Source organism: Rattus norvegicus, chromosome 2, assembly GCF_021556685.1.
Source record: "Rattus norvegicus strain SHRSP/BbbUtx chromosome 2, alternate assembly SHRSP_T2T, whole genome shotgun sequence".
Lineage (NCBI taxonomy): Eukaryota > Metazoa > Chordata > Mammalia > Rodentia > Muridae > Rattus > Rattus norvegicus.
This window is the reverse complement of record NC_141535.1, coordinates 198393914-198419426: the sequence shown is the minus strand read 5'-3', so window position 1 is coordinate 198419426 and position 25513 is coordinate 198393914. Positions and strand designations below refer to the sequence as shown.

The 25513-nt window shown below is 39.0% G+C and overlaps 1 protein-coding gene across 8 annotated transcripts in view; it reads right to left on the bottom strand.

Annotated features, from left to right (window-relative positions):
- Positions 1-25513, bottom strand: part of Wdr47 (WD repeat domain 47) — a 60823-nt gene that overhangs the window by 8828 nt on the left and 26482 nt on the right. For 5 of the 8 annotated variants that reach the window (XM_087624770.1, XM_087624767.1, NM_001100702.1 and 2 more), the window contains 8 exon segments: positions 22169-22971; positions 17016-17145; positions 15340-15518; positions 10885-11142; positions 8631-8706; positions 5589-5746; positions 1118-1287; positions 201-371 (listed from right to left, as the gene is read on the bottom strand). In XM_087624770.1, coding sequence (XP_087480896.1) covers positions 201-371; positions 1118-1287; positions 5589-5746; positions 8631-8706; positions 10885-11142; positions 15340-15518; positions 17016-17145; positions 22169-22971 — 1945 coding nt within the window. 8 annotated transcript variants of the gene reach the window in all.

Here is a 25513-nt window from a genome sequence, read left to right as displayed (position 1 = left end):
GCTGTGAAGTTGGAGTAAAGGAGTCCTGTGGTGAATAAATGGGTCATAATGCCATTAATATTACTCTGATATCTAACACTCACAATGCAAGTTTTTTAAATAAAAATCTGCCTCAAAAAGATCCATTACGAAGAGACCTATGCCACTAATAAAACAGCACCCAGCACAAATTGAGAAAAGGAAGACTGATCATCACATACCAGTGTGTCCACTCAAAGCATGAAGACCCTGTCCTCTCTGACAGTCTGTTGTATAAATGTTGCAATCTCCTGCTCCAGCACTTATTAAAATAGCTCCACCACTTTCTGGGCCTTCCATAAAGGCCAGATCTCGAATTGTCCCATCATGCATGCTAAATTCCAGGTCTGGTCCTGAAACAGCAGTAAGAATTAAAAGCAAAAACAATGCTGCTCAACTCTGTGTGTGAAGAGGACGCTGAACTGCCTAAGCACTGCCAAGGAGAGCACACAGGGTTAGATCACAGCATTTTGACAAGTATGTAGGAAATACCATAATGAAGCCCACTGTCTTGTATGCTAACATACTTAATTTAAAAAATTGTAAAGTATGATTTATATTAAGGAATTGACATAATCAACTCACTTACTGAACATAAAACTTCAAGACATTAAAATACTGATTCAGTTATTACTGCCCTTAAAACAGAACTACAAAAAAATTCATTGCCTCCCTGTCTTTCATTTCAAACAAAAAAGGAAAGGTACACTATAGAAATATCCATTAATTCAATTATGGTAGTTAAATTTAAAAGACTCTCTCAGTCTCTCTCTCCCTCAATCTCTCTGTCTCTCTTACATGCATGTATGTGTCTATGCATGCCTACTCACATGTTTATGCACACTATGCATGTGATCTATCAGTCAGCCCTATCCCTAGTCCTTAAAAATTATTTTTACCTTATGTTTTTCTAAAATTCACATACTACTTGACTACCTTAAGATTATTTTAAAAGAATGATGCCTCACTGGAACAGAGTAATCAGAACGAAAAATAAATTCTTTAAGACAATGTTCTCGGATTTCATTAGTGACAGCAGAAAGACAGGGCAAGCATACATGCACACTGGCATGTCAGCCACTGCTGTGCCGGGCCCTACCTGTTGCATTACAAGTCTCTGCATTGAAGGGCAGCACTTTCACATATTTGTCGTTTGATCCTGTTGCTAGTAACTGTCCACACGGGCTCCAAGCCACACAATAAATAGACCCTTTATGATGTTTGTTTCTTTTAAATCGTACCACTGGCTGCTTAGGACCGTCATGTGCACTGGAAAAGAAAAGTACATAAAAATATTTCAGTTTCCTGCTTTTGAAGATGAGTTAACATGAAATTACTGTAAAGGAAGGAGGAAAAAGAATATCCAGCAACAGGCTTTATTTGAGGAGAGGCTGGATTCCTTGGCTTCTTAAGATACATCCTACAAAGCCTACCTCTGAACTCAGTAATCTCTGGTCTCAGCCTCCAGAATGCAGATGTTAAATGTGGGCACCACATACCTAACTGACAGCAAATGATTAGATTTCCAAAAGCATAAAAGAAAATACTATAAATCAAACCAAATCAGTAAAACTATAACTATTATATGAATCTTCCATTTCAGATCACATAATAAATAGGACATATGGTTTATTTTTTAAATCTCCATTTATCTTATTTTCTGGGGGGCAGAAACTAGGAAAGTGAAATAAATATTTATTAACAATTACAAACAATGTGTCTGGGTTTAAGAAAAGGTGAGACGTGGATAAGAATTAAAAAGACAAGGCCTCTTTCAAGGATTTAACAGTCTAGCTGGTGATGTCATGAATGCTACATGTAAGTAGTTATGATGAAGTGTGAAGTTCTGAGCTCTAATAGACAGGAAGGTTTGTTTCCAAGAAGGTGAAAGTCAGAGAGAGCTGCAGGGAAACGTACATAGAGATATGAAAGTGCTTGCCATGGATCCCACGGTCAAGGCCAGCTTCAAACAAAACCCTGATCTAAAATTCTGCTGTCTCGTTTTAACGCATTTCTACTTAGTAATACAGAGCTGGAGAGATGGTTCAATGGTTAGAAGTATTTACTGCTCATGTGGAGGACCTGTGTTCAGCTCCCAGTACCCATATGACTGCTAAAAACTGTCTGTACTCCAGGATCTGACACCTTCTTCTGACCTCTGTGCATACTGCATCTTGTACTTAAAAACATGTAAGAACACTCATACACTTAAATATAAACAAATAAATCTACTTACTAATAAAAAGAGCAACAAGAAATTTAACACTGAATTAACAGGGTCTCATTATTCCTTTTCCTAGTTTTTCATTTTTATTATGTGTATATGTGTATGTCTGCATGTATGTATGGTTATGTGCATTGAGGTGACCTTGGAAGCAAGAACAGGATATTAGAATCCCTGGAACTGCATGCAGTTAACAGATGGTTGTGAATCACTTGATGTGAGTACCAGAAAATGAACACTGGTCTTCTGCAAGAGTGACAAGTGTTCTCAACTACTGAACTATCTCTACAGCCTATTAACTAACTCTTTAAATGCTTTAGCGGGACAAAAGTAAAAAAATATATACACATACATACATACATACATATATATACACACATACATACATATACACACATACATATATATACACACATACATACACACATACATACATATATATACACATAATACATACATATATACACACATACATACATATATATACACATACATACACACATACATACATATACACACATACATACACATATATATATACACACACACACACATACATACACACATACATACATATATATAATGAAAACTCCATCAATTCTTTTTTTTTTCTTTATTTTTTTTCGGAGCTGGGGACCAAACCCAGGGCCTTGCAAGCGCTCTACCACTGAGCTAAATCCCTAACCCCCAACTCCATCAATTCTAATCTATGGGTTATAATAAGCCTTAAAGTGCACTTTAAAAATTGGTATTGTTACACTAGTAAAAAGCCAGATAAGGGGAACATAGCCCTCGGGGGTAACCCACTATTGCTGTTTTGCTAAACTGTCACACTGTCAAACTGTCCTCTAAATATTTATGTTGATACTTACAGGTCTGTGCTAGTCTCAACTTTGGTGAAAGAAGCTTTTCTTTTTTGGCAGCAGCAACAGTTAATACAGAGATGCATAACTAATCAAATATGATTAAGACAGCTACATCAATCAGCACAGCATGACAGAAAGGGAGGAGTGCTGTGAAATGCTGTCTGTCGTCTATACATGGCATGTCCACTGCACTCATGAACTCACAGCAGCTGTGTTACCTACACTAGACCTGCAAAGGCCAAGCCAGTCAAAAGTGCAGCAGTGGACCAGACAGGGGCTTGAGACAGCCCACGGCAAGGTGAGGACCTATTGTCAGTTGACTGCTGTTAGCGGGGGGGGGGGGGGGGGGGGGGGGGGGGGGGACGGACGACACACAGTCAGTTCTCTTAGGGATGGATACTAATAGGTTAACCGTGTACCAGTGGATGGCTTCATACTCATGTATATGGGAAACACCAACTAGATTCAGTGTATATTTAACTTTTTTAAAAAGTGTATAAAGTTGGGGGTGAGTGGGATGTATATTTGGGAGAGACCCAGGAGGAATTAAGGGGGGGGGGGAGGAGTGAATATGATCAAAATACATATATACATGTATGAAATTCCCAAACGAAGTAGTACATTAAAAAAGACAAAATAATATGCTGCATGGTTCTTGTAATAATTAAAACTTTTAAAGCTTTATATAGGTTATTTGCTTGGGTATCTTTCTTTTGGTATGAAAACGAATTTTTTTCTACATAGGCACATACTCTCAGACTTTTGTTTTATTTGAACCAACAGTATATAAGCTACCATTTGGCTAAAAAGCAACTGTTCTAACAGCCCCTATGTCTTCTAGAATATTAATACAAACAGTTTTATTTTTCTAACTACAAAAATTTACCAAATAGCTCATAATCTTTTTTATTTTTTGGTTTTTTTATTTGATTTTCTGTATATCAGTATTTTATCTGCATGTACACCTGCATGCCAGAAGAGGACATCAGACCTTAGTACAGATGGTTGTGACCACCATGTGGCTGCTAGGAATTGAACTCGGGACCTCTGGAAGAGTAGTCTGTGCTCTTAACTACTGAGCCATCTCTCCAGCTTAATTTTTGGTTTTTTGAGCATGGTTTCTCTGTGTAACATTGTCCTGAACTCCCTTTACAGACCAGGCCGGCCTCAAACACAGAATCCACCTATATCTGCCATCTCAGTACTGGAATTAAAGGTGTGCACCACCACATCCAGTACTCATAATCTTTGTTTGTTTGTTTGTTTTGTTTTTTGTTCTTGTTTTTTTGTTTTCCCCTCAGAGCTGAGGACCGAACCCAGGACCTTGCGCTTGCTAGGCAAGCGCTCTACCACTGAGCTAAGTCTCCAACCCACTCGTAATCTTTATAATGCTCTTTTTTTAACTTTTATTTCATGTGTATGAGTGTTCTGACTGTATGTATGTCTGTGTCTGGTGGAGCTCAGAAGGTTATAAGCTGCCACACGGGTACTGGGATTCATACCCTGGTCCTCTGGAAGAGAAATCTTTGCTCTAACTGCTGAGCCATCTCTCCAGTCCTATAATGCAGACATTTTAATAATAAACAACAAAAACACAAAAACAGTACCTTATCATGAAGTTCCTATCTAGATTCCTGTGAGTTATATCTAAAACAAAAAATATATTTTTTGCCGTGCTGGGGACTGAACCTAGTCTAGTGTCTTATGCATCATAGGCAAATGCTCTACCAGCACTGAACTATAAATAATGCACATATAAATAATTTCCATGACATGTTGAGGTTTGTTCTGTTGCTATGTACTGTAATGCAGTTTTCACATTTACCAGCTTTAAAACATATATCTTGTTTTCAAATCCTATAATTTGCTAGAACAAGATAGTAAAACCAAACAAGATTGTTAAGTTAACCAAATAAAATTATTAATTTTTATAGGTTTAAAATGCCCAATATCAGTTAAATTATAGTAATAATTTAACTGAAACTCTTCAGAAACTACAGGAGATGTGTTCATGGTATGGTGGCGTGTACCTGCAAAGGAGAAACTACAGGAGATGTGTTCACGGTACGGTGGCATGTACCTGCAAAGGAGAAAGAGGCAGAAGAGCCTAGGACCTAAGGCCAACCCCATCCTACAAGTGAAATGCTGCCTCGAAAGAAAATAATGTGTATTTTCTCAATTTGTAATGAGCCATAATCTAGTTTTTGTCTTGCATCATTTAGATGGACTTTAAGAACTCTGCAGATATAAATATGTCTTGGAAATAAGGAAGGCTTTCTGATATAAAATGCCATACTCAGAAATATTTTATGGGGAAATAGATAAATTAATAATGATGGATATTTTCCTAGGCACTGATTCATGAAGCTTCACAGGAAGAAAGGAAAAACTGAAACATTAGTAAATGGCAACTATGAAGAGCAGCCAACAGAGCTACCTGTCCAACAGTGCAGCAGAACCATGCAAACAGCTGCTCTCACCTTGTGTCCAATTTTTCTGGATAGGCACACACTCTCAGAGTTTTTGAATTTGAACCAACGGCATATAAACTACCACTTGGGTGAAACGCCACTGCTCTAACAGCCTGTGTGTCTTCTAGAGTATTAATACAAACAAACTGCTTCTTTGACTTGTCATCCTATGGAGAGAACAAATATAAAAGTCAATATATGGAAAAAACAAGCTAGAGTTACCTTTATCCCACTTTAAATTAATTTCTACCATAGTATAGCTGTTTGATCATTTCATAGTAGCTACTAATAATCTTTTAAGTGACAAGTCCAAATTAACCATAATGTTATTAATTTTTGCTAATCATTACTAAATCAAAGTCATATAAAAACAAAATATGAAAAAAAACAAAAAATAAATTAAAAAAACAAACAAAAAAAATATGGAGCCTGGAGAGATAGCTCAGTAGTTAAGAGTATTTTTGCTCTTGTAGAGGACTTAGGTTGAGTTCATCCACATAGAAGTTCAACATCATGCATATAATTCCAGCTCAGGGGGAACTGATGCTGTCTGACCTCCTCAGATACCAGACATATATGTGATTATATACATACAGAGCATGAAATACTACCTTGAAAGAAAAAAAAATGTGTGTGTGTGTGTGTGTGTGTGTGTCTTACTATTTTTGCTGTGCATCATTTAACTGGAACATTATAGATAAAATATATAAATGTGATAGAAATAAGATTTGGGGTCGGGGTGGGTGGCTGGAGAATGGTCCAGCAGTTAAGAACATTGGCTGCACTTCTAGAGGTTCAATTTCCAGCAACTACATGGTAGCTCACAGAAATAAGATTGTACTGAATGCAAAACACTCAATATACTAACAAATAAATCTTTTAAAAAATAAAAAAGGGGTCTAGAGAGATGGCGCAACAGTTAAGAGCACTGGCTGCTCTCCCAGAGGACCTCCATTCAATTCCAATCAGCCACACATTTATAAATCCAGTTTCCCTATTGGGCTCCGTCCTGGCACACACATGGTGCACATATATATATGCAAGCAAAACAAAACACCCATGCATATAAATAAACACTGAAATTAAAATAACTATAACATTAGAATGTATATTCCCATATTAAACTTTCTTTAACTTTCATATATATAGTTCTAACAAATACAACAGAACTTCATTTGTGTTCTAATAGGAAATTCATGGGCTGCTAGTTGAAACTGAGGTAAGAGAAGTAGTTCTAGATGAGAGCCGGCAACACAGTCAGACTGCTCTCTTGGGAAGAAAAGAAGAAATTTAAAAGGCTATTATTAATTTGATACACTTAAAGAGTTAAAATCAGACAGCCTATGGCAATTACTATTTCAGTATTTCACAGTGAAATTGTAGAATAGCCTTTTAAAATTATGAAAGTGATTTCAATAAAAATATTTGAAAATATTTGTTTACTTAAAGTGTCAGCCTCTGTCCACACATTCTCCCAGAGAAGTGAGTTGAAGTAATTCCTGCTTGACGTCCTTTAGAAGAACACTGCTACCTTGAGCAGGACTGCCTGGACTTGGAACAGGCACCTCCAGACAGCATGACTGACAGCCTTAACATAATCTTTTTCTTTGGTGAAGATTAATGTCAAGTACGCAAAAATGCAAACCATTTCAGCTCTGGACATAGCCTAAGAACTGGAGACTCACAAGGACCAGTGAAGGGACTTTCCCTCTTACTACCCAAGCTTTTATGAATACCAACAACCAATGGATCCTCCTTAGGGAAGCAATGTATGTATGTATAATATATATATATACACATTATATATACACATTATATATACACAATATATATTATGAAATATATGTTTAATATGTATTTTTCTTACCTAATTGAATTCTTATTCATATGAGTTCTAAATCCATGTATAGGAAAGAGACACATAAATGAACAGTATGGGGAAGATAAAAGGATGGATGGTTGATTAAACACCCTCTGAACACTAAGAGGGTTTTCTTAATAGCACAAGTAACATAAGTTGGTTTTATTTGTACTGCAATGTATTAATACTTTTTAAAAACTGTAGCCATGGGGTTGGGGATTTAGCTCAGTGGTAGAGCGCTTGCCTAGCGAGCGCAAGGCCCTGGGTTCGGTCCCCAGCTCCGGAAAAAAAAAAAAAAAAAAGAAAAAAAAATATGTGATTCCAGAGCACACAACATATTGAGATAAAAAGCCCAGTAGAAATACCACTATAATCTCAACAAAGCCACCATAAAGTTCAGAAAGTAGCACAGTCTCAGCTTGAACATTCAAGGTCACCACTAGGTCATGAATATGAATATCTATAAATGTGTTTTCATTTAATTAATTATTGGGGGTGGGGCATATGCACATGGAAGTCAGAAAACAACATCTGGCAATCAGTTCTTTATTTCCACCACGTGGACTGAGTTCAGTTTATCAGGTTTGGTGTGAGCACTGGCACTGACTGACCCAGCTATCTGGATTGATCCCAAAATGTGTTTTCTTTTTTTTTTTTTTTTTTTTTTTTGTGGTTATAAGGCCAAGTCCTACAAGTACACAGGTGTCAAAAGGAAACTATACATTTCTAAATTAGCCACACCTGAGAAGTACTTTATGGTAATGCAAGTAAATATCCCTTGATTCTTCTCACTGCATAAATTAACCCGTTTACTAGTGACAGAAAGATAAAAATGTTCTAACTAGTGAAAACATGAATATGCAAAGTCTTTAGTTACCATAATGTTTTTCACGGTTGCCAAAATTGTCTTCCTATAATCACTCTAACATGTAGTTCCGTGAAACCTATCCAACTATTTTGAGATCAACAATGACCATTTCTATAGTTTTCTTTGAAGAAAGAATTTTTGCAGCAGGGTGGTAGTGGCATGCACCTTTAACCCTAGTGTTGGGGGCAGAGGCAGGCTGATCTCTGTGGGTTTGAGGCCAGGTTCCATGTCAGCCAGAGCTACACAGTGAGAGAGACCCTGTCTCACAAAATATTTTTTTTCTTTGCAACACATACACACAGAAACTTCTCAAAAACATTACCTCTTCCCCTTTTGACCTTGATAGATTCCCTGATGAATCTCCAGGTGATGGCTTAACAACAGAATGTTCTGATGAGCTGTGGGAATAGATGTTCAAATAAAATTTACTCTGAAACTCCAAATAGAAACTAAGTTAACTTAGTCTTTCAATATTTTTTTTTTTGGTTCTTTTTTTCGGAGCTGGGGACCGAACCCAGGGCCTTGCGCTTCCTAGGTAAGCGCTCTACCACTGAGCTAAATCCCCAGCCCCTATTTTTTTTTCTCTTAGCAAATGATCTTCAATAACTTTATTCAAGGCTACTACAGTTAGGGGCTATGGGTTTGATGATATCAAGGAGAGTTGTAGAGAAGTGAGAAAGAGGGTCAAGTCTTTACATGGCCCAGGAAGGATGGAGAACCTTTCCTCTGTTTGCCCCACAGCCATGTCTATTAATCCTGCCCCAAGCACCAGCTTAGAAACTGTTCTTTAGGAAAATTATCTGGACTTGGAGAAAAGAACAACTGAAGCTGCCAGGTGTCCCTTCCTAGAAGAGTGCACCGGTTCACCCCTTGTTTGGTAAGGCCAAGGACAGACAAATTGCCAGCATGCGCAGCTATTTTCTAATAACTTAAGAAAGCTCCACAGGACTCACAGGCAGCCAGAGGCTTCCAAATGCACAAAGAAGCAAAAGCTCTCCTCAGAGAAAGGAGACACCAAAGGAAATGAGGAAGGAGCAGCACTTCACAGAACAAAGTCCCAAATCTAAAACCATATACTCTGTATAGACAAGAGGATTTAATCTCAGGGAAAAAAAAAAAGGAGTGCTTTTTTAAAGTAAATTTTTAGAAAATGGGAACACTTAAACTAAAACATCACATCAGGAGAAAAAAAATTAATAGAAAATAGAGGTGAAGAAATCACTAACCATCTTTTCTAATTTCTTAAAACTTAAGTTTCTGGTTTCAGAATGTCCATGGAGGATTTGACAGAATGAAGTTACAGAACATCAGGACAGAAAATGACCTAAAAATTTTAGAGTGGAAAAAGCAACAGGCCTTACACAAAGGATCAAAAATCAAAATGGCCCTGGCTTTCTTCCTAAGAGCTCTGAAACTGGAATATCATGTTGCAGGGCTTTAAATACTGAGACATGGTTACCATCCCAAATCTATTCCAACACTATGAAATACAGCACCACAAGCAGATACACAGGGTCTGAGAAACCACTTCTGATACACATCCCTTTTCAAAGAACTACGTGAGAGCCTACAGACAGGGACCCAACACAGGAAAGGAAGATCCCAGGAAGATGAGAAAAGTCCCAGAATTTTCTAGGCTTGTTTTGTTGTTGTTTGTTTGTTTGTTTGTTTTTAAAATGGCTTAAAGCCAGTAAATAAATGCAAGAATGATGCTGGAGTCCTGTGACATAGAAAAAAACAGCAGCAAATCATTGGTGCTTTTTAACATAGCATGACAGACAGCTTTGCTTTTTACATTTCTCTCTGTGTGTGCATGCATGGGTGTATGCAATGCTGTGCATGTGGGGGTCAGGGCATTAACTTGGTCTCAGATCACAGGCCCTCTGAATAAAGCATAACTTTAAAATTTAGCTCCTATCTCTACTCACAGACATTTGTGTAACAGCCTGGGATCCAGTATCCTAGTTTCAAAAGTAGAATACAACATTAATTACAATGCTAAGTCCTACAAGCACACAGGTGTCAAAAGGAAACTATACATTTCTAAATCAGCCACACCTGAGAAGTACTTTATGGTAATACAAGAAAATACCTCTTGACTCTTCTCACTGCATAAATTAACCCGTTTACTAATGACAGAAAGATAAAAATGTTCTAACTAGTGAAAAATATGAATATGCAAAGTCTTTAGCTGCTATAATGTATTTTACGGTTGCCAAAATTGTCTTCCTATAATCACTCTAACATGGTGTAAAAACACCCTCTTGTTCCCTAAAAGTCTGTGAAAATATCTGTTGCATGTCAGAGGCAGGGGGTAAAATCAAGATAAAGTCTAACACTAAAGATTCAGTAAGATGGTTTGTACAAATGCAACTGTCCTGGTGCTGATGAGGAAGCAAAAAAGACAACAGACAGGGAAGATGACTACAAAGAGATTAAAATAGACAAATGAAGGCAGGTCAGAGAGAAATTGGAAGAGGCCCTCAATTCCGTAAGGCTCCAAAGCGAAGTTGAGGTTTATGTTCCTATCACTGCATAAGAAGTTAATATTTCAGGTTTTATACTCAAGTACTTACTTCTGGCTTCCACAAGGTGATTCTTCAAGGAAAGGGATGTGATTTGTTGATCCAGGATTACGAGGAGTACTTGTGTGAATATTAGAAGTATCATGTGTTAACCTCTGACTGGAATCTTGGGGTGGTGAACTGAAACTAGTGACAGAGGAATTATTTGACCCACTGTTTTTGCTCCCGAGGCATTGTTGGTTGAGTACTGGCACCTCATTGCCAAGACTGTCCATTCCAATATTTAGTTCGCCAAGCTTTTGAATAGACCTATAGAAGCAAACAACACAAGTAGTTTTTTTTTTAAATGTAGTTTAAAACATTCATAATATATCCAAGGCTAAAAGCTTGAAAAGTCAAAGTTGGGAATATATATAATCAAGGGGAAATTTTTTTATAAAATATGCTCACCATCAACTGAAAACATAACCAAGATAATTCAAATTTTCCCATAGTACCACACTGTAAAGGAAATAGGCTTGGTGCTTGGTGCTTAGCATATGTAAATTCAAAGCTTGATGCTTTGAATTTAAAAAAATCATAATTTCCAAATATTGTCAATAATAATACCAAGGTACCAATTTTTCCTCTAACAAAATAAGCTGTCTTCATTTATCTCTAGGAACATCCTGTCAACATGCTGTCAAGACATGGATGATGATAAGAGTAGACACAAATGTCAAGTAGTACCCTAGTATTCAGATCTGTGTTCATTCACTCACCCTTTATCGTTTGCTAGACTCTGATGGAGCACCGGAGACGTAACATACTAAAAAATGGGCCTTCACTATTTCTCTCTAAGCAATCCTTCCATCTGCACAGCCTGACTCCTTGGAAGCTCAGGCTTATGGAAGGCACAAAGAAGATGGTACCAGGCTCTCTTAGATCTAGGACGCCTTCATGGTGTATATCTGCAATCCTGCAGGAGGTGTGCTAAGGTAGGAGGATAAGATCAGCCTAGCCTACACAGTGAGACCATCAAAAACTGCACAGGTCTACCACTGACCAAGGATCACCCTTCAGCCAAGAGTCAACATAAGAGAAGACTAACACAATAGGCATGATGACTGAAGTATGATAGTCTATTGCTTTCTCCTTTCCCTTTACTAACCATAGGCAGGCTAACAAATGCCGATAATTATCCCGTTACTTGCGAAGCTGAGGCTAACTGAAGTACACAGAGACTCCCTCAACTTAAAAATGAAAACAAAAATCAGGGGGAAAGTACAAACTTATTAAAAAGAATTTCCAAAATTATGTTTTTATGAATACTAATCCTCTGATATGCTCCCCCACCCAAAAAGACCTAAGTAAATTTGAATATTAAGTGTAAAGAGACTTCAAAATGCTCACATCAGTCTGATTGTCATTTTAGAGTCAGTCAGTCAATGCCTCCCTCTCTGTCTCTCTGTCTCTCTGTGCCTCTCTCTCCGTTCCCACCCCCCTCCCCGAGTCTCGGTCTCATTCTATAGCCCAGTCTTTTAAAGTAGGGTAGGATGAAGGTGGACAGAATAGACCTTTAAGTGACCAATCACTGATGCCAAGTATAATGCAAACAATCAAGAATATAAAATGTTGGGGTTGGGGATTTAGCTCAGTGGTAGAGCACTTGCCTAGCAAGCGCAAGGCCCTGGGTTCGGTCCCCAGCTCTGAAAAAAAGAATAAAAAAAAAGAAGAATATAAAATGTTGGTATAGCACTATTAAGAGAATAAGAAAAATTGATGTATAAGTCATTTGCACACAGGATAAGCACACACTATTATAGACCTTACTATCCTGTGGACTTAGAACTTAATCATTCTGGGTGGTAATGGCACATGCCTTTAGTCCCAACACTCAGGGGGCAGAGGCAGGTGGATCTCTGAGTTCAAGTTCAAGTTCACCCTGGTCTATAGAGTGAGTTCCAAAACAGCCAGGACTCTACAGAGAAACCCTGTCTTAAAAAAGAAAGCAAACCCAGAATTAATTAATTACTAACTAATAATTAGGCTATGTGCATGTGCTTAGCATGCTTGTAGAGGCAAAGGACAATACAGAGGAGTCGGCCTTCTACTTCTGCCATGTGGGTCCTGGGGACTGAAGTGAGGTGTCAGTTGGCAGCATGGCTTTCTCCCCCTGAGCCACCTCAATGGGCCAATATCCCAAGGATTTCTAAAGCATACATTGCCTTTGATGTAATTTTAAGCTCCTATTACCAAGGAAAACAACTGTTTAATAACAGATAACTCTAGCCAGGCCTGATGGTGCAAGCCTGGTGGTGATTCTAGCAGTTGATAGACAAAAACAGACTGCTGTGAATTTAATGTTAGTCTGGTATAGCAAGTTCTAGGCCAGCCAGGTTACAGGCCAGCTCTGTCTCAAAAAGTTAAAACCACAAAAAAACAAACACTTTAACAACAACAAAAAATGCTCCAAAATGAAACTAAATTATTTTCTTTCTATTTCTGATTATGTTTAAAGGACAAATACTCCTGAATAATATATTTCTAAAGGAGTACATTTCAACCACAACTGGAGACCACAGATCCTTTTGATACTCTGTCCTCTTACTCACTGCAGGGAGTCTTCTTTGGGAGGTCAAATAGCAAGCATAACTTCTAGGAGACATGGAGAAGGCATTCTAAACCAACAAGTTGCAATTCATTAGATTAGGATCATTCTGAGAGGCAGTAGCTTGAGCCAGGATAGGGAGAAAACACTCCCTGGGGCTGGAGAGGTAGCTCAACAGTTAAGAGCACTGATTGCTCTTCCAAGTTTAATTCCCAGCACCCACATAACAGCTCCCAACTATCTAAGCTTTAGCTCCAAGGGTTCCTATGACCTCTTCTAACCTTCTTGGGCACCAGGCATGTATGTAGTACACATATATACACATGAATGTGGCAAAGGATTCATACACATAAAAAAATAAATGTTTAAACTAATAATAGAAATAAATTAAAAAGACAAAGAAAAATTTCCCAATGTGAATATTCAGAGGCCTACACAGATTGTGAGATCATCATCACGAACATTCCCTGTGTAAAGATTTGATGACAGGTTCAATTTCAGACTCCAATAATGTATACAACACTTAGAAAGCCAAACACATTACTTCTAACATTAATGAGCATGAAGAACTGAGAGACATCATTGTAGCTGCCTAACCATAATTATGCTAACCAACAGCTAAAGCGGCCATGGCTGGTCTAATACATATTCATACATATTAGATATAAACCCACAATCTTCCAACAACCTCTGCTCATTTAATTACATATATTCTGGTTTCTGAATTTTGAGAAACACACACACACGCGCACACACACACACACACACACACACACACACACACACATATACACACATAAATATTTAACCAATAAAGACAATACAGTTAATGGTTTAAGAAGAAATGCTGAGAAGAAATCATTTTAATATCCTGAATCCAAATGGATCTACAGATGGTAACTTTTTTAAAAGATAGTCTCATTTTGTTGGCCAGTCTGTTCCAACCTTAAATCCTTGGCTCAAATGAATATTCTACCTTAGCCTCTCAAATAGCTAGACCCACAAATACTTGTGCCTGGCTGTATCTGAAGGTTTAATCACTGATAACTATAAATTACAGCTATGGCCTGTGCTCACAGCATGCAGGTACTGTTTTAAGCACATGAACTCATTTATGCTCAAGGCACCCAGGGAAAGTGGATGAGCAAACAGAAACTAAGTAGAGAACTGGAGATTAAGAACACTCTCTTGACTGTCCTTCCAGAAGGTCTGGGATCAATTCCCAGACCCTATATGTATCACACAACAGTCTTTAGCTCCAGTTCCAGGGGATCCGATGACTCCTAGTCCATATGATGACCAGTCATGCTCAGGTGCACAGACAGGCACAGAGACAAAACACTAGCACATAAAACGTTAGAATTTAAAAAAAAAAAAAAGAAAGAAAGAAAGAAAGAAACAAAGTAACTTCTCCTATACCCTTATCTACCTTGGGTAAAAATGGGACCCAGCTAGCCCACAAACTTCCAGCCCTTGAACTGAACCACCACACTGCAGCTATAGTTACTCAGGGAAGAAAAATCCTGAAAATTCCAAACTACATGAAAAGTAGCAGTTACTGCATGTTTTTAAAAGATTTACTTGGGGCTGGGGATTTAGCTCAGTGGTAGAGCGCTTACCTAGGAAGCGCAAGGCCCTGGGTTCGTCCCCAGCTCCGAAAAAAAGAACCAAAAAAAAAAAAAAAAAAAAGATTTACTTCATGTGCATGAATGTTTTCCTGCATGTACATATGTGCAGCGCATGTTTACTTGGTGCTCATAGAGGCCAGAAGAGGATGTGGATGGTGGGAACTAAACCTGGAACTTCTCTAAGAAACATCATGTGGTATTAATTGTGAGCCACCTCTCCAGCCCTAGCCTTCACTGTGAGCACTGAACAGCTTTAAACAAATCTATTTACAGAGGCAGAAAACAAACCTATTAAGGAATTGCTCAGTAAGATTCTGCTGCTGATCAGGACCGTCCTCTTGGTTCACACCTCCTTCAAGTAACATCTGCTGGTATATCTGCCGCTGTTGCTCCTTCTGTTCGAGATGCTGCTGATAGCGCAATCTTTGCCTATAATATTCTTGAAATTGTTCAGTAGAATCTCGAAGCTTAAAAATATTAGAAAAACAATACATATTGTTGAACAGACCATTACTGAATTATGTTTTTTCGACATCATCTATGAATGCTGAATAAAATTGCAATTAAAACAATTTAAAAAATCACATTACTCTACGAAAAATAACATAGCATCAATGTCTTTTTTTTTTTTTTAAAGATTTATTTATTTCATTTACATGTATACACCGTAGCTGTCTTCAGACATTCCAGAAGAGGGTATCAGATCCCATTACAGATGGTTGTGAGCCACCATGTAGTTGCTGGGATTTGAACTCAGGTCCTCTAGAAGAGCAGTCAGTGCTCTTAACCACTGAGCCATCTCTCCAGCCCTGCATCAGTGTCTTAATCGTCACTAATTACTGGCCCTTTTGCTTTATAACAGACTGAAATGACTGGTGACTGCCTGTTCCTGACTAGCCCGAAGTAAACAACATGCAATAATAATCAGCACACCAAGAGGGAAAATGCACGTAGATAACGATAAATTTGGCACTACTTAAATTACATACCTTTTTAAAGACTGTATTACTAATCAGTAAAACTATTAACCGTATCAAACATATTTAATACTGAGCATATGATAGTTTTCTATAGATAGAAGCATATTTGCCTAAAAGCTGAGCTCAAAATATGCTTTTATGATGCTTTCATCATCCGTCTCAGTTTTTCCCATTCATCCAAACTGTTTAGAGGCTGGAAAGATGGGCAAGAGGATAAAGGTGCCTCCCAGGTAAGCCTAACAGCCTGAGCTTGATTCTGGAGAGAACTATCTCCCTCAAACTCTCCTCTCGCCTACGCACATGCACTGTGGCATGTGCACTTGCATACATCACACACACACACACACACACACACACACACACACACACACACACACACCCCAATATTTTTTAAAAGGAAAAACCACATTTAACACCTCTTCAGGGGTTGGGGATTTAGCTCAGTGGTAGAGCGCTTGCCTAGGAAGCACAAGGCCCTGGGTTCGGTCCCCAGCTCCGAAAAAAAGAAAAAGGAAAAAAAAAAAAAAAAAAAAAACCTCTTCAAGTGGAATAGCACATAAAATTTATAATTTGTCATAATACAATTACCTGTCAGACACATAAAATGGAACCTTAGGTTCAGATGAAAATACTGTAAATAATAAAAAATTTCTTGTTTATTAAGTACAGTAAGTAAAATATACAGTATATGCCGTTAAATGAAAATTAGCCACATTTGATGCAAATTCAATTACTTATGTCATGCAATGCCAATATATGGCATTGTGGGTTTCTTTTTTATAAATTCCTCTACTTCAAAGTTATAAAATACTCGAATACAACTAAACATTCTATAAATTCTTTGGGGATAAGCCAGAAAATGAGTCAATAAGAATATCTAAAATCTTTGTACTACTCCCAGACATTAAAAATCTTTTAAAACTTTATCTATTAATTTTTACAAAGAGTATAACTTTGAAACATATGGCATTCAATAAATATTACCTCGTTTTTTTCTTGTTGTTTAGCTGGAACTGGGTTCTGTGCTCCATTTGCAGGCTCTTTCTCTAACCCCGAACCCTGGCACATGGGTTCAATGCTCACAGGCTGCTGGGTCTCAACAGGGGTATCACTTCTTCCAAAAGAGTAGAAAAAAACAGATGGGAGTGAAAAAAATAAATTTAGAAGAATTTTTACTGCATTAAAAAAGAATATTAAAGATTAAGTGTTTATCAATTATTAAAAAAATAGATGTCTTTATTATTTTCTTTAACTACTGAAAAAAGTTTCAAAGTATAGAGCATGCTCAGAGAAGAGGTGTTTGCTTTGTCACGGGGTCTTGCTCCTGAGCTCAAGAGAGCCTTAGCCCTGCTCAACTGCAGCTGTGTGTACTGCAGTGCCCAGGTAGAGCACACATTTACTCAGGATGCAGGGTCTCTAATTTAATATCAGTAGTCTGTACTTTCAGGAAATTAACTTCCATTCTTTGTGGCCCAGAATCATCTACAAACTGAATAGGCTGGAAAATTTAATACCCATGGTCTCTCTCTCTCTCTCTCTTTTTTTTTTTTTTTGGTTCTTTTTTTCAGAGCTGGGGACCGAACCCAGGGCCTTGCGCTTCCTAGGCAAGCGTTCTACCACTGAGCTAAATCCCCAACCCCTTACCCATGGTCTCTTTATGCAATATGAATTGTGATTTTGGTATTCAAATATTTATTTTTCCCTCTCATATGTTTCTACAGAGTCTTAAGACTTTTTAAATTTTATCAAGAGTCTTTACTTGGCTTATTTATACTGAAGATAAAAGTAAAACATATCCGCTCTCCGCTCCTCTGTTCCAGAGACAACGCATCTTCTCTTACAGGGCTAGCCTCATCTGGCGGATAAGATGGTGAAGACCAGTGTGAATGGAATTGGCCATATTGGGTGCCTGGTTACCAGGGCTGCCACTTCATCTGGCAAAGTATCTGTTGCTATCAACGATCCCTTCACTGACCTCAACTACATGGTCTACATGCTCCAGTATCTCTATCCATGGCAAATTCAACGGCTCAGTCAAGGCTGAGAATGGGAAGCTTGTCATCAATGGTAAGTCCATCTGCATCTTCCAGGAGTGAGATCCTGCTAACATCAAATGGAGTGGTGCTGGTGCTGAGTATGTCATGGAGTCTACTGGCATCTTCACCACCATGGAGAAGGCCCGGGCCCACTTGAAGGGTGGGGCCAAAAGGATCATCATCTCTGTCCCTTTGGCCAATGCCCCCATGTTTGTGGTGGGTGTGAACCACAAGAAATATGACAACCCACTCAAGATTGTCAGCAATGCATCCTGCACTACCAACTGCTTAGCCCCTCTGGCCAAGGTCATCATGACAACTTGGGCATCATGGAAGGGCTCATAACCACAGTCCATGCCATCACTCCCACTCAGAAGACTGTAGATGGCCTTCTGAAAAGCTGTGGTATGACAGCCATGGGGCAGTCCAGAACATCATCCCTGCATCTACTGGTGCTGCCAAGGCTGTGGGCAAGGTCATCCCAGAGCTGAACAGGAAGCTCACTGGCATGGCCTTCTGGTGTATCCACTGTGGATCTGACATGCCACCTAGAGAAACCTGACATTAAGACGGTAGTGAAGCAGGTATCCGAGGGCCCACTAAAGGGTATCCTGGGCTACATGGAGGACCAGGTTGTCTCCTGCGACTTCAACAGCAACTCCCACTCTTCCACCTTTGATGCTGGGCTGGCACTGCTCTCAATGACAACTTTGTCAAGCTCATTTCCTGGTACGACAATGAGTACGACTACAGCAACAGGGTGGTGGACCTCATGGCCTACATGGCCTCCAAGAAGTAAGAAATCTTCTCCAAGGAGAAAGTTTGCCGCACCCCTCCTCCAAAAGTAAAACATATCTTTCTACTTTTTTAAATTACTCAAGATTATTTTTTATTTATTTTAATTTTTTTGAGACAGTGTTTCTCTATATAGCTCTGGCTGTCCTGAAACTTACTATGTAGACTAGGCTGGCCTTGAATTCAGAGATCCACCTGCCTCTGCCTCCCAAGTGCTGGGATTAAAGATGTATACAATCATGCCTGGCCTAACTTCCAACATTTTTAATAAATGATCTTTTTAATGGCATAATCAGTGGGGGATTTTGTCAAATTGTTCCTAATATACTTTTAAAATACTAATAATTTATGCTTTTCATAAATCTCAAGAGTGTTAACAGTGACCCAGGTGTGGTGATGTGCACCTCTAATCCCAGCACTTAAGGGGCAGGCAGAGGCAGGCTAGTCTCTGTGAGTTTAAGGGCAGCCTGCTCCACACAGTGAGCTCCAGGCCAGCCAAGACTACATACCTTGTCTCAAAAAATTTGTTTAAATTAAAATAATAATAATAAACTGTTATCTGATGATGAATACCAGACATTTACACAGATTTACCTATTTCTACAAAACACCAACTACAGAAGTTAAATGACATTTCACTTTAAAGAATCTAGCTTTTTAGTACTCGCCTCTCCTGGCAGAGTATATAAGGATACAGGGATCAGAGAGGCAAGTTAGACAGTCATTGTCCCAACAGCACCCTTTACTTAGGAGCTTGTCCTTTTGACTACCTAAGTGTGTGTGTGTGTGTGTGTGTGTAAGAATGTTCATTATCAGACTGTTGTGAGTTACTAAGAACTATGATAACCTTGTCCACAAAGAACCATATACAGAAGCAGAGACTTTCTGATAGGACTCTAAAAGCACAGAAAATAATTCCAAGAACTGGAAGAATGAAAGTAAAAGACTTCTGCAGAGCATACGCCTGGGAAAAGCTCTGTCAGCCATACATCAAACAATACGTAGCCTGGACAAAGAAATACAGAAATTGAACACCAAAGAGAAAAACCCACAAAAATCAATAAATGAGCTAATGACTGAACTGAACAGATGATTCTCAAAACAAGAAATACAAATAGCCAATAAATATTATACAAAATGTTCAACATCCTTAGTTATCAGGAAAATAAAAATTAAAACTGCTTTGAAATTTCACCTCACAGCCAGTTAGAATGGTTATCAACAGGAGAACATACGATAGATAGGTAGAGCTGGCATGGGTGTGGAGAAAGAAGAACCCATACTCAGGGGGAATCTGAACTTGTGTGGCCTCTATGGCAATCAACCCAGTCAGACTACTCTCCTGAGTACGTACCAAAGGCTGCAAGTCAACACATCGCAGAGATCCTTGCACAGCCATGTTTCTAAACAGCGGTGCAATTCACAGCAGTGAGAAAATGGAACAAACCTGGATGACCACCAATAAACAGAAAAAAAAATGTAGGACACACACAGCGGGATGCTTTATGGACATCTTATTTATTCTTGTATATTGTAAAATATGCTTTTCACCATTTGCACTTTACTTCTAATAGTGTAAAAATAAATGTCTGTGATCAGTCTCACCCCCATCACCTTTCTGCTCCCTTTCCCTCTCTTGAAGACTTCCTTCTACTCCCACATCTTTCTTTCTTTCTGTACAGCTAGTCACAGCTGCGGTGAGCTGGTGGTTGGGAAGCCCATGCCACTTCCAGAAAACAGTGTTTCGAGGCACTCCTCTCTATCTTCTGGCACTCAACAACTTCCACACCTTTGGTGATGTTTCCTGGGCTTTGAAGCAGGTACAGATGTTCCTTTAAGGACTAAGCTCTTGACAAACATTTATTCTCAGTACTTTGACCATTTGTGGGTCTCTACATTAACTTTCAACCTCTGCTAAAAGAAAAGTTTCTGACCCAGGCTAAGAACAGCATTGTTCTGTCAGTATAAATACAAATATTTAGAAGGCACTTTGACTAGATGTCCTGTACTGGCTGGTTTTGTGTGTCAACTTGACACAAGCTGGAGTTATCACAGAAAAAGGAGCCTCAGTTGTGGAAATGTCTTCATGAGATCCGCCTGTAAGGCATTTTCTCAATTAGTGATTAAGGATGGAGGGCCCAGCCCATTGTGGGTGGTACTGTCCCTGGGCTGGTGGTCTGGGTTCTATAAGAAAGCAAGCTGAGCAAGTGAGGGGAACCAAGGCAGTAAGACCCATCCCTCCATGGCCTCTGCATCATCTCCTGTTCCTGACCTGCTTGAGTTCCAATCCTGACTTCCTTTGGTGATGAGACAGCAGCATGAAGTGTAAGCTGAATAAACCCTTTCCTCCTCAACTTGCTTCTTGGTCATGATGTTTGTGCAGGAATAGAAACCCTTACTAAGACGTGTCCATTTAGCAAAACACCTGCAATATGTTCTCCACTGGGGCCTATAATCATCCCAGCCACAGGCTCAGTACCAGGCATGCATTCCCTCCAATGGAGAGGGACTTAGAATCCAGTCTGAAAGCAGTTGGTTGTCACCAAAATAGTCTTGCCATTAGTGTACTAGTGGGCACATCCTGACTGGCAGGTCAGAGTACACAATGGGATTATAATAAGCCATTAAGAAAAATGAAATCATGACATCCACAAGAAAATTGACACACCTAGAAATGCTTGTGTTAAATGAAATAAACCAGACTTGCTGGGCAGTGGTGGTGCCTTTAATCCCAGCACTGGGAAGGCAAAGGCAGGCTGGTCTTTATGAGTTCAAGGTCAGCCTGGTCTACAGAGTATGCTCCAGAACATCCAAGACTATACAGAGGAACCCTGTCTTGAAAAAAATAAACAAACAAAAGCAACAAAAACAGAAATAAGCCAAATTCAGACTACATTTTCTCTATGGAAGACCTATATTTAGAATTATATTTATGTATATGGTGTATATATAGGTCATCACACTAGAAAGGGGATTATGACAGGGAAGAAAGATATCTTAAGGAAGGGGAGAAAAAGGAAAATGGAACACATGTGCATGAAAACATTTGAGGGAAGGAGGAGATACGGTCACAAGCAGGCAGGAGCATGGGGGAGCACAGTGAAGGAGATAAATCGGAACACAGTAATAACAACACATGTATAAAAATGTGTGCCATTATGAAACCCATTACTTGATAAGCTAACTTTAAAAACAAACTTAAAATTCTCGAAACTACAATGTACTGAACACCAAGAGCATCTGCATGCACACACTACAGATTACCTGGAACTGACAATGTCCTAATTTTTAGGAGTAAATGCTTACCGCTCAGGAGATTCTTCATAGATACTATGACACTCTGTATTCTCAAGCAGAAGACTTCTGCTGAGGTTCTGTACCCCTGGGTAATGGAAGTTAGCAAAGGAGTGTGACATTGGAGAAGTTTTGTTCCCAAGATCTGAGATCCTCTTATCATGACTGGTTAATCCACATGTGAGGCCATCCAAAGCAGGATTGAGAGAGCGAGTCATATAGGCATCAGCTGACTGAGGTCTTCTCATTGGAGATGAAGGGTAGGGAGACAGTTTGCTGATAAGAGGAGTCAGCAGATCAGCATATGCAGCCTTAGTAGGCTTCAGGAGCTTGTCAACATGAATATTAAGCATTTTCTGTTCAAATGCACAAGAAAAGACAGAGGAAGGGAGATTCTGAAGCCAAGACAATAAACTTAGATCTAAATCATCACAACCGTTGCCACATAAGAGGTCGATGCCGAGAAGGACTTCACTTTCTGTAATTTCTTCACCAGTTGCTTTACTCTGACAAAATTCTACGCAGCATTCATAAAGTAGGCCCTTCATTACGAGCTGGAATAAGCGGTTGTTACTTGCTTTAAAACCAGCCTCGCTTAGCTTCCTGTCAGCAGGGATGAACTCTGCGACCATGACACAGACCTCTTCAAAGCAGTGGACCCGGGCAGTGCTGGGATTCCAGTCCTTAAATTCAGCATGGTTGGTCAGACGAGGCAGGGTGAGGAGCAGGCAGAGCTTGCTGTAATCGTCTTTAGAAGGGCAGTACTCCTCGAGAGCGTGTAGACACTGGACAGCTTCCTGCATGGTAAATTCCAACTGAAAAACAAAGGATAGCTAGAAAGCAGTGCAAGGCAAATGCTCACCTTAAGATGGAATATGAAAGCTGAGAGTATAAAAGGTAAGATATTGGTGCCAGAGAACACACATATAACCTGTACAGTGTGTAGTAATTTTTAACTGGTGATGTTTTCACAACTCAAAAATGAAAAAATTGGTTAATTACCAAATTAAAATTTTACCTCCAGAAAAATAGCATTCTAATTCAATTCACACTTAAAATTCTTTGAAAATGTTTGTTCTTTAATTTACTTTCACTTTGTCAGTGTGGTTAGATACAGGGTCTATATGTAGCTCAAGCTGGTCTTGAACTCAAGCTCCTCCTGTCTCTGTCTCCTCAGTCTTATGAATACTGGAATTAGAGTGGACAGTCTCCATGCACAGCTCAAGGAAAGTGAAAACCGAAGGATGGCAATAGTTTGTTTTAAAAATGTGATTATTTGGTTTAGCACAAATGCAAAGGAGCCATTTTCTTAGTCTCAACTTGTCTTAGAATAAATTCTAAGGGAAATAGGGATAAAGTGCAAAATTCACAACAGGGAACATTTATACTACAAAACAGCAGAAAGCAGGGAGAAGCTTAGATGACTGACAACAATGTGTATACTAAATATTATCAGATAGCCAGAGGGCATGTCTGACCTGTGGCCTATGAGTAGTATGTGCCCCAGGTTAGCTATGAATATGGCTCAACCCCAAAATGTAAACTCACTTAAACATTAAGGTGGCTTTCCCCCTGCTCAGTTGTGTGGTTCTTGAGTGTAAGCACTGTACATGATATTATCACCTTCCAGTGTCGGAAGTCTGGACACAGCTGATGGAATTTAAGCACATGGGCCTATCTTACATGTGGGAGTAACAGGGATACAGACTGAATCGGTTAATGACAAACTCAAAATAACAAGTTGAGTTTTTAAAACTTGTTCCATTGTTTTTTCTACCTGTGACATCATCTGGTAAAAATTTCTTCATCATGAAAAAAATGCCATTATATTATTGGTTGGGTTTTGCTATGCTCTGAATTCCCCATAATTCATCTGTTGTGGGTGGGGTTCAGTGGATAAAAACATTTGCTGCACAGGCATAAGGACTAGAACTGGGCCAGTAAGATGGTTCAGTGGGTAAGGTACGCACTGCCAAACCTGACAATACAGAGTCTAATCCCCAGGATCCACATGGTGGAAAGGAGAGAACTGTCCTTTAATTCCTACACTTGTGAATGGTAACAAGTGAGTGTGTGTGTGTGTGTGTGTGTGTGTGTGTGTGTGTGTGTGTGTGTGTGTGTGTAATTCTTGGGGGGTTAAAAATCTATTTTAGAATAGCTTTAAAAATCTCAACTCTGCTTCAAAAATTTCAATTCAAAGTTTATGTTTGAGTTGCTTACTTGAGTTTCATTTTAAAACTTTTGATTAATTCTGGTTTGAGATTAAAACAAAATTTCCAATGATTTCTAAAATGGTCCTAATCATACTTCTGCCATTTTGAATTATGTATGTATGCAATGTATTGTCATCATTAACACTTTTAAAATCAAAATATTGACCAAGGGCTGGAAAGACAGTTGAGAGGAAAGAGTTGCCTGCCAACTCTGAGGACCTTGGTTTGATCCTGGGACCTTGATGGCAGAAGGAGAGAACCAACTCCTGGAAGCTTTCTGCCAACCTCCACATACTTTCACTATGAAGTGTGTGATATACCCCCGTGAAATAAATAAATGATAAAATTTTAAAAGATGATCCAAAACTGAGTTTAAATTTGCTATATCCTTAATATAAAGTATTTAGCCAATATTTCCTCCATTATATAACATTGAGCAAGCATCAGGAGGCAGAGGCAGGAAGGTATTACAGAAGTTCAGTATCATCATGTTAGAAGCCAGCTAAAAGCCAACCCAAGCTACATGGGAGCCTGTTTCCCCACAGCAGCCCCTTTCTTCCTTTTAGGTACAGGAGTGTTTTGCCTGCACACATATATGTGACCGTATGTGTACCCAGTACCCTGGGACGCCAGAAGATGGTGTTGAATTACCTGGAACCCGAATTACAGATGGTCATGAGCCATCATGTAGATGTTAGGAACCAAACTCAGAAACCTTTTCTTTAAATGAGAAGAGAGTGACATGAGAGATGCTTCAGTAGGTAAAGTACTTGCTGTGCAATAGAATAAATTGGGTTCGAATCCCTAGAACCTACTGAAGCCCTAGAACACACTAAAGGTTTGCAAAATGTTCATAATTCCAGGGCTGGTACAGAAAGATGGGAAGTGGGCACAGGAGAATCTAAGGAAGCTCACAGATCAGCTAGTGTGGCATATACAGAAGCAAACAACAGAGAAACTTTGTCTCAACAAGCTAGAAAGTGAGAAAAGACACCCAAGATTGTCCTCTGATCTCTATACACATACCATAGCATGTATGCATGCATATATATTCTCTCTCTCTCTCTCTCTCTCTCTCTCTCTCTCTCTCTCTCTCTCATACACACACATATACAAATCATACATAGATACAATTTTTTAAATT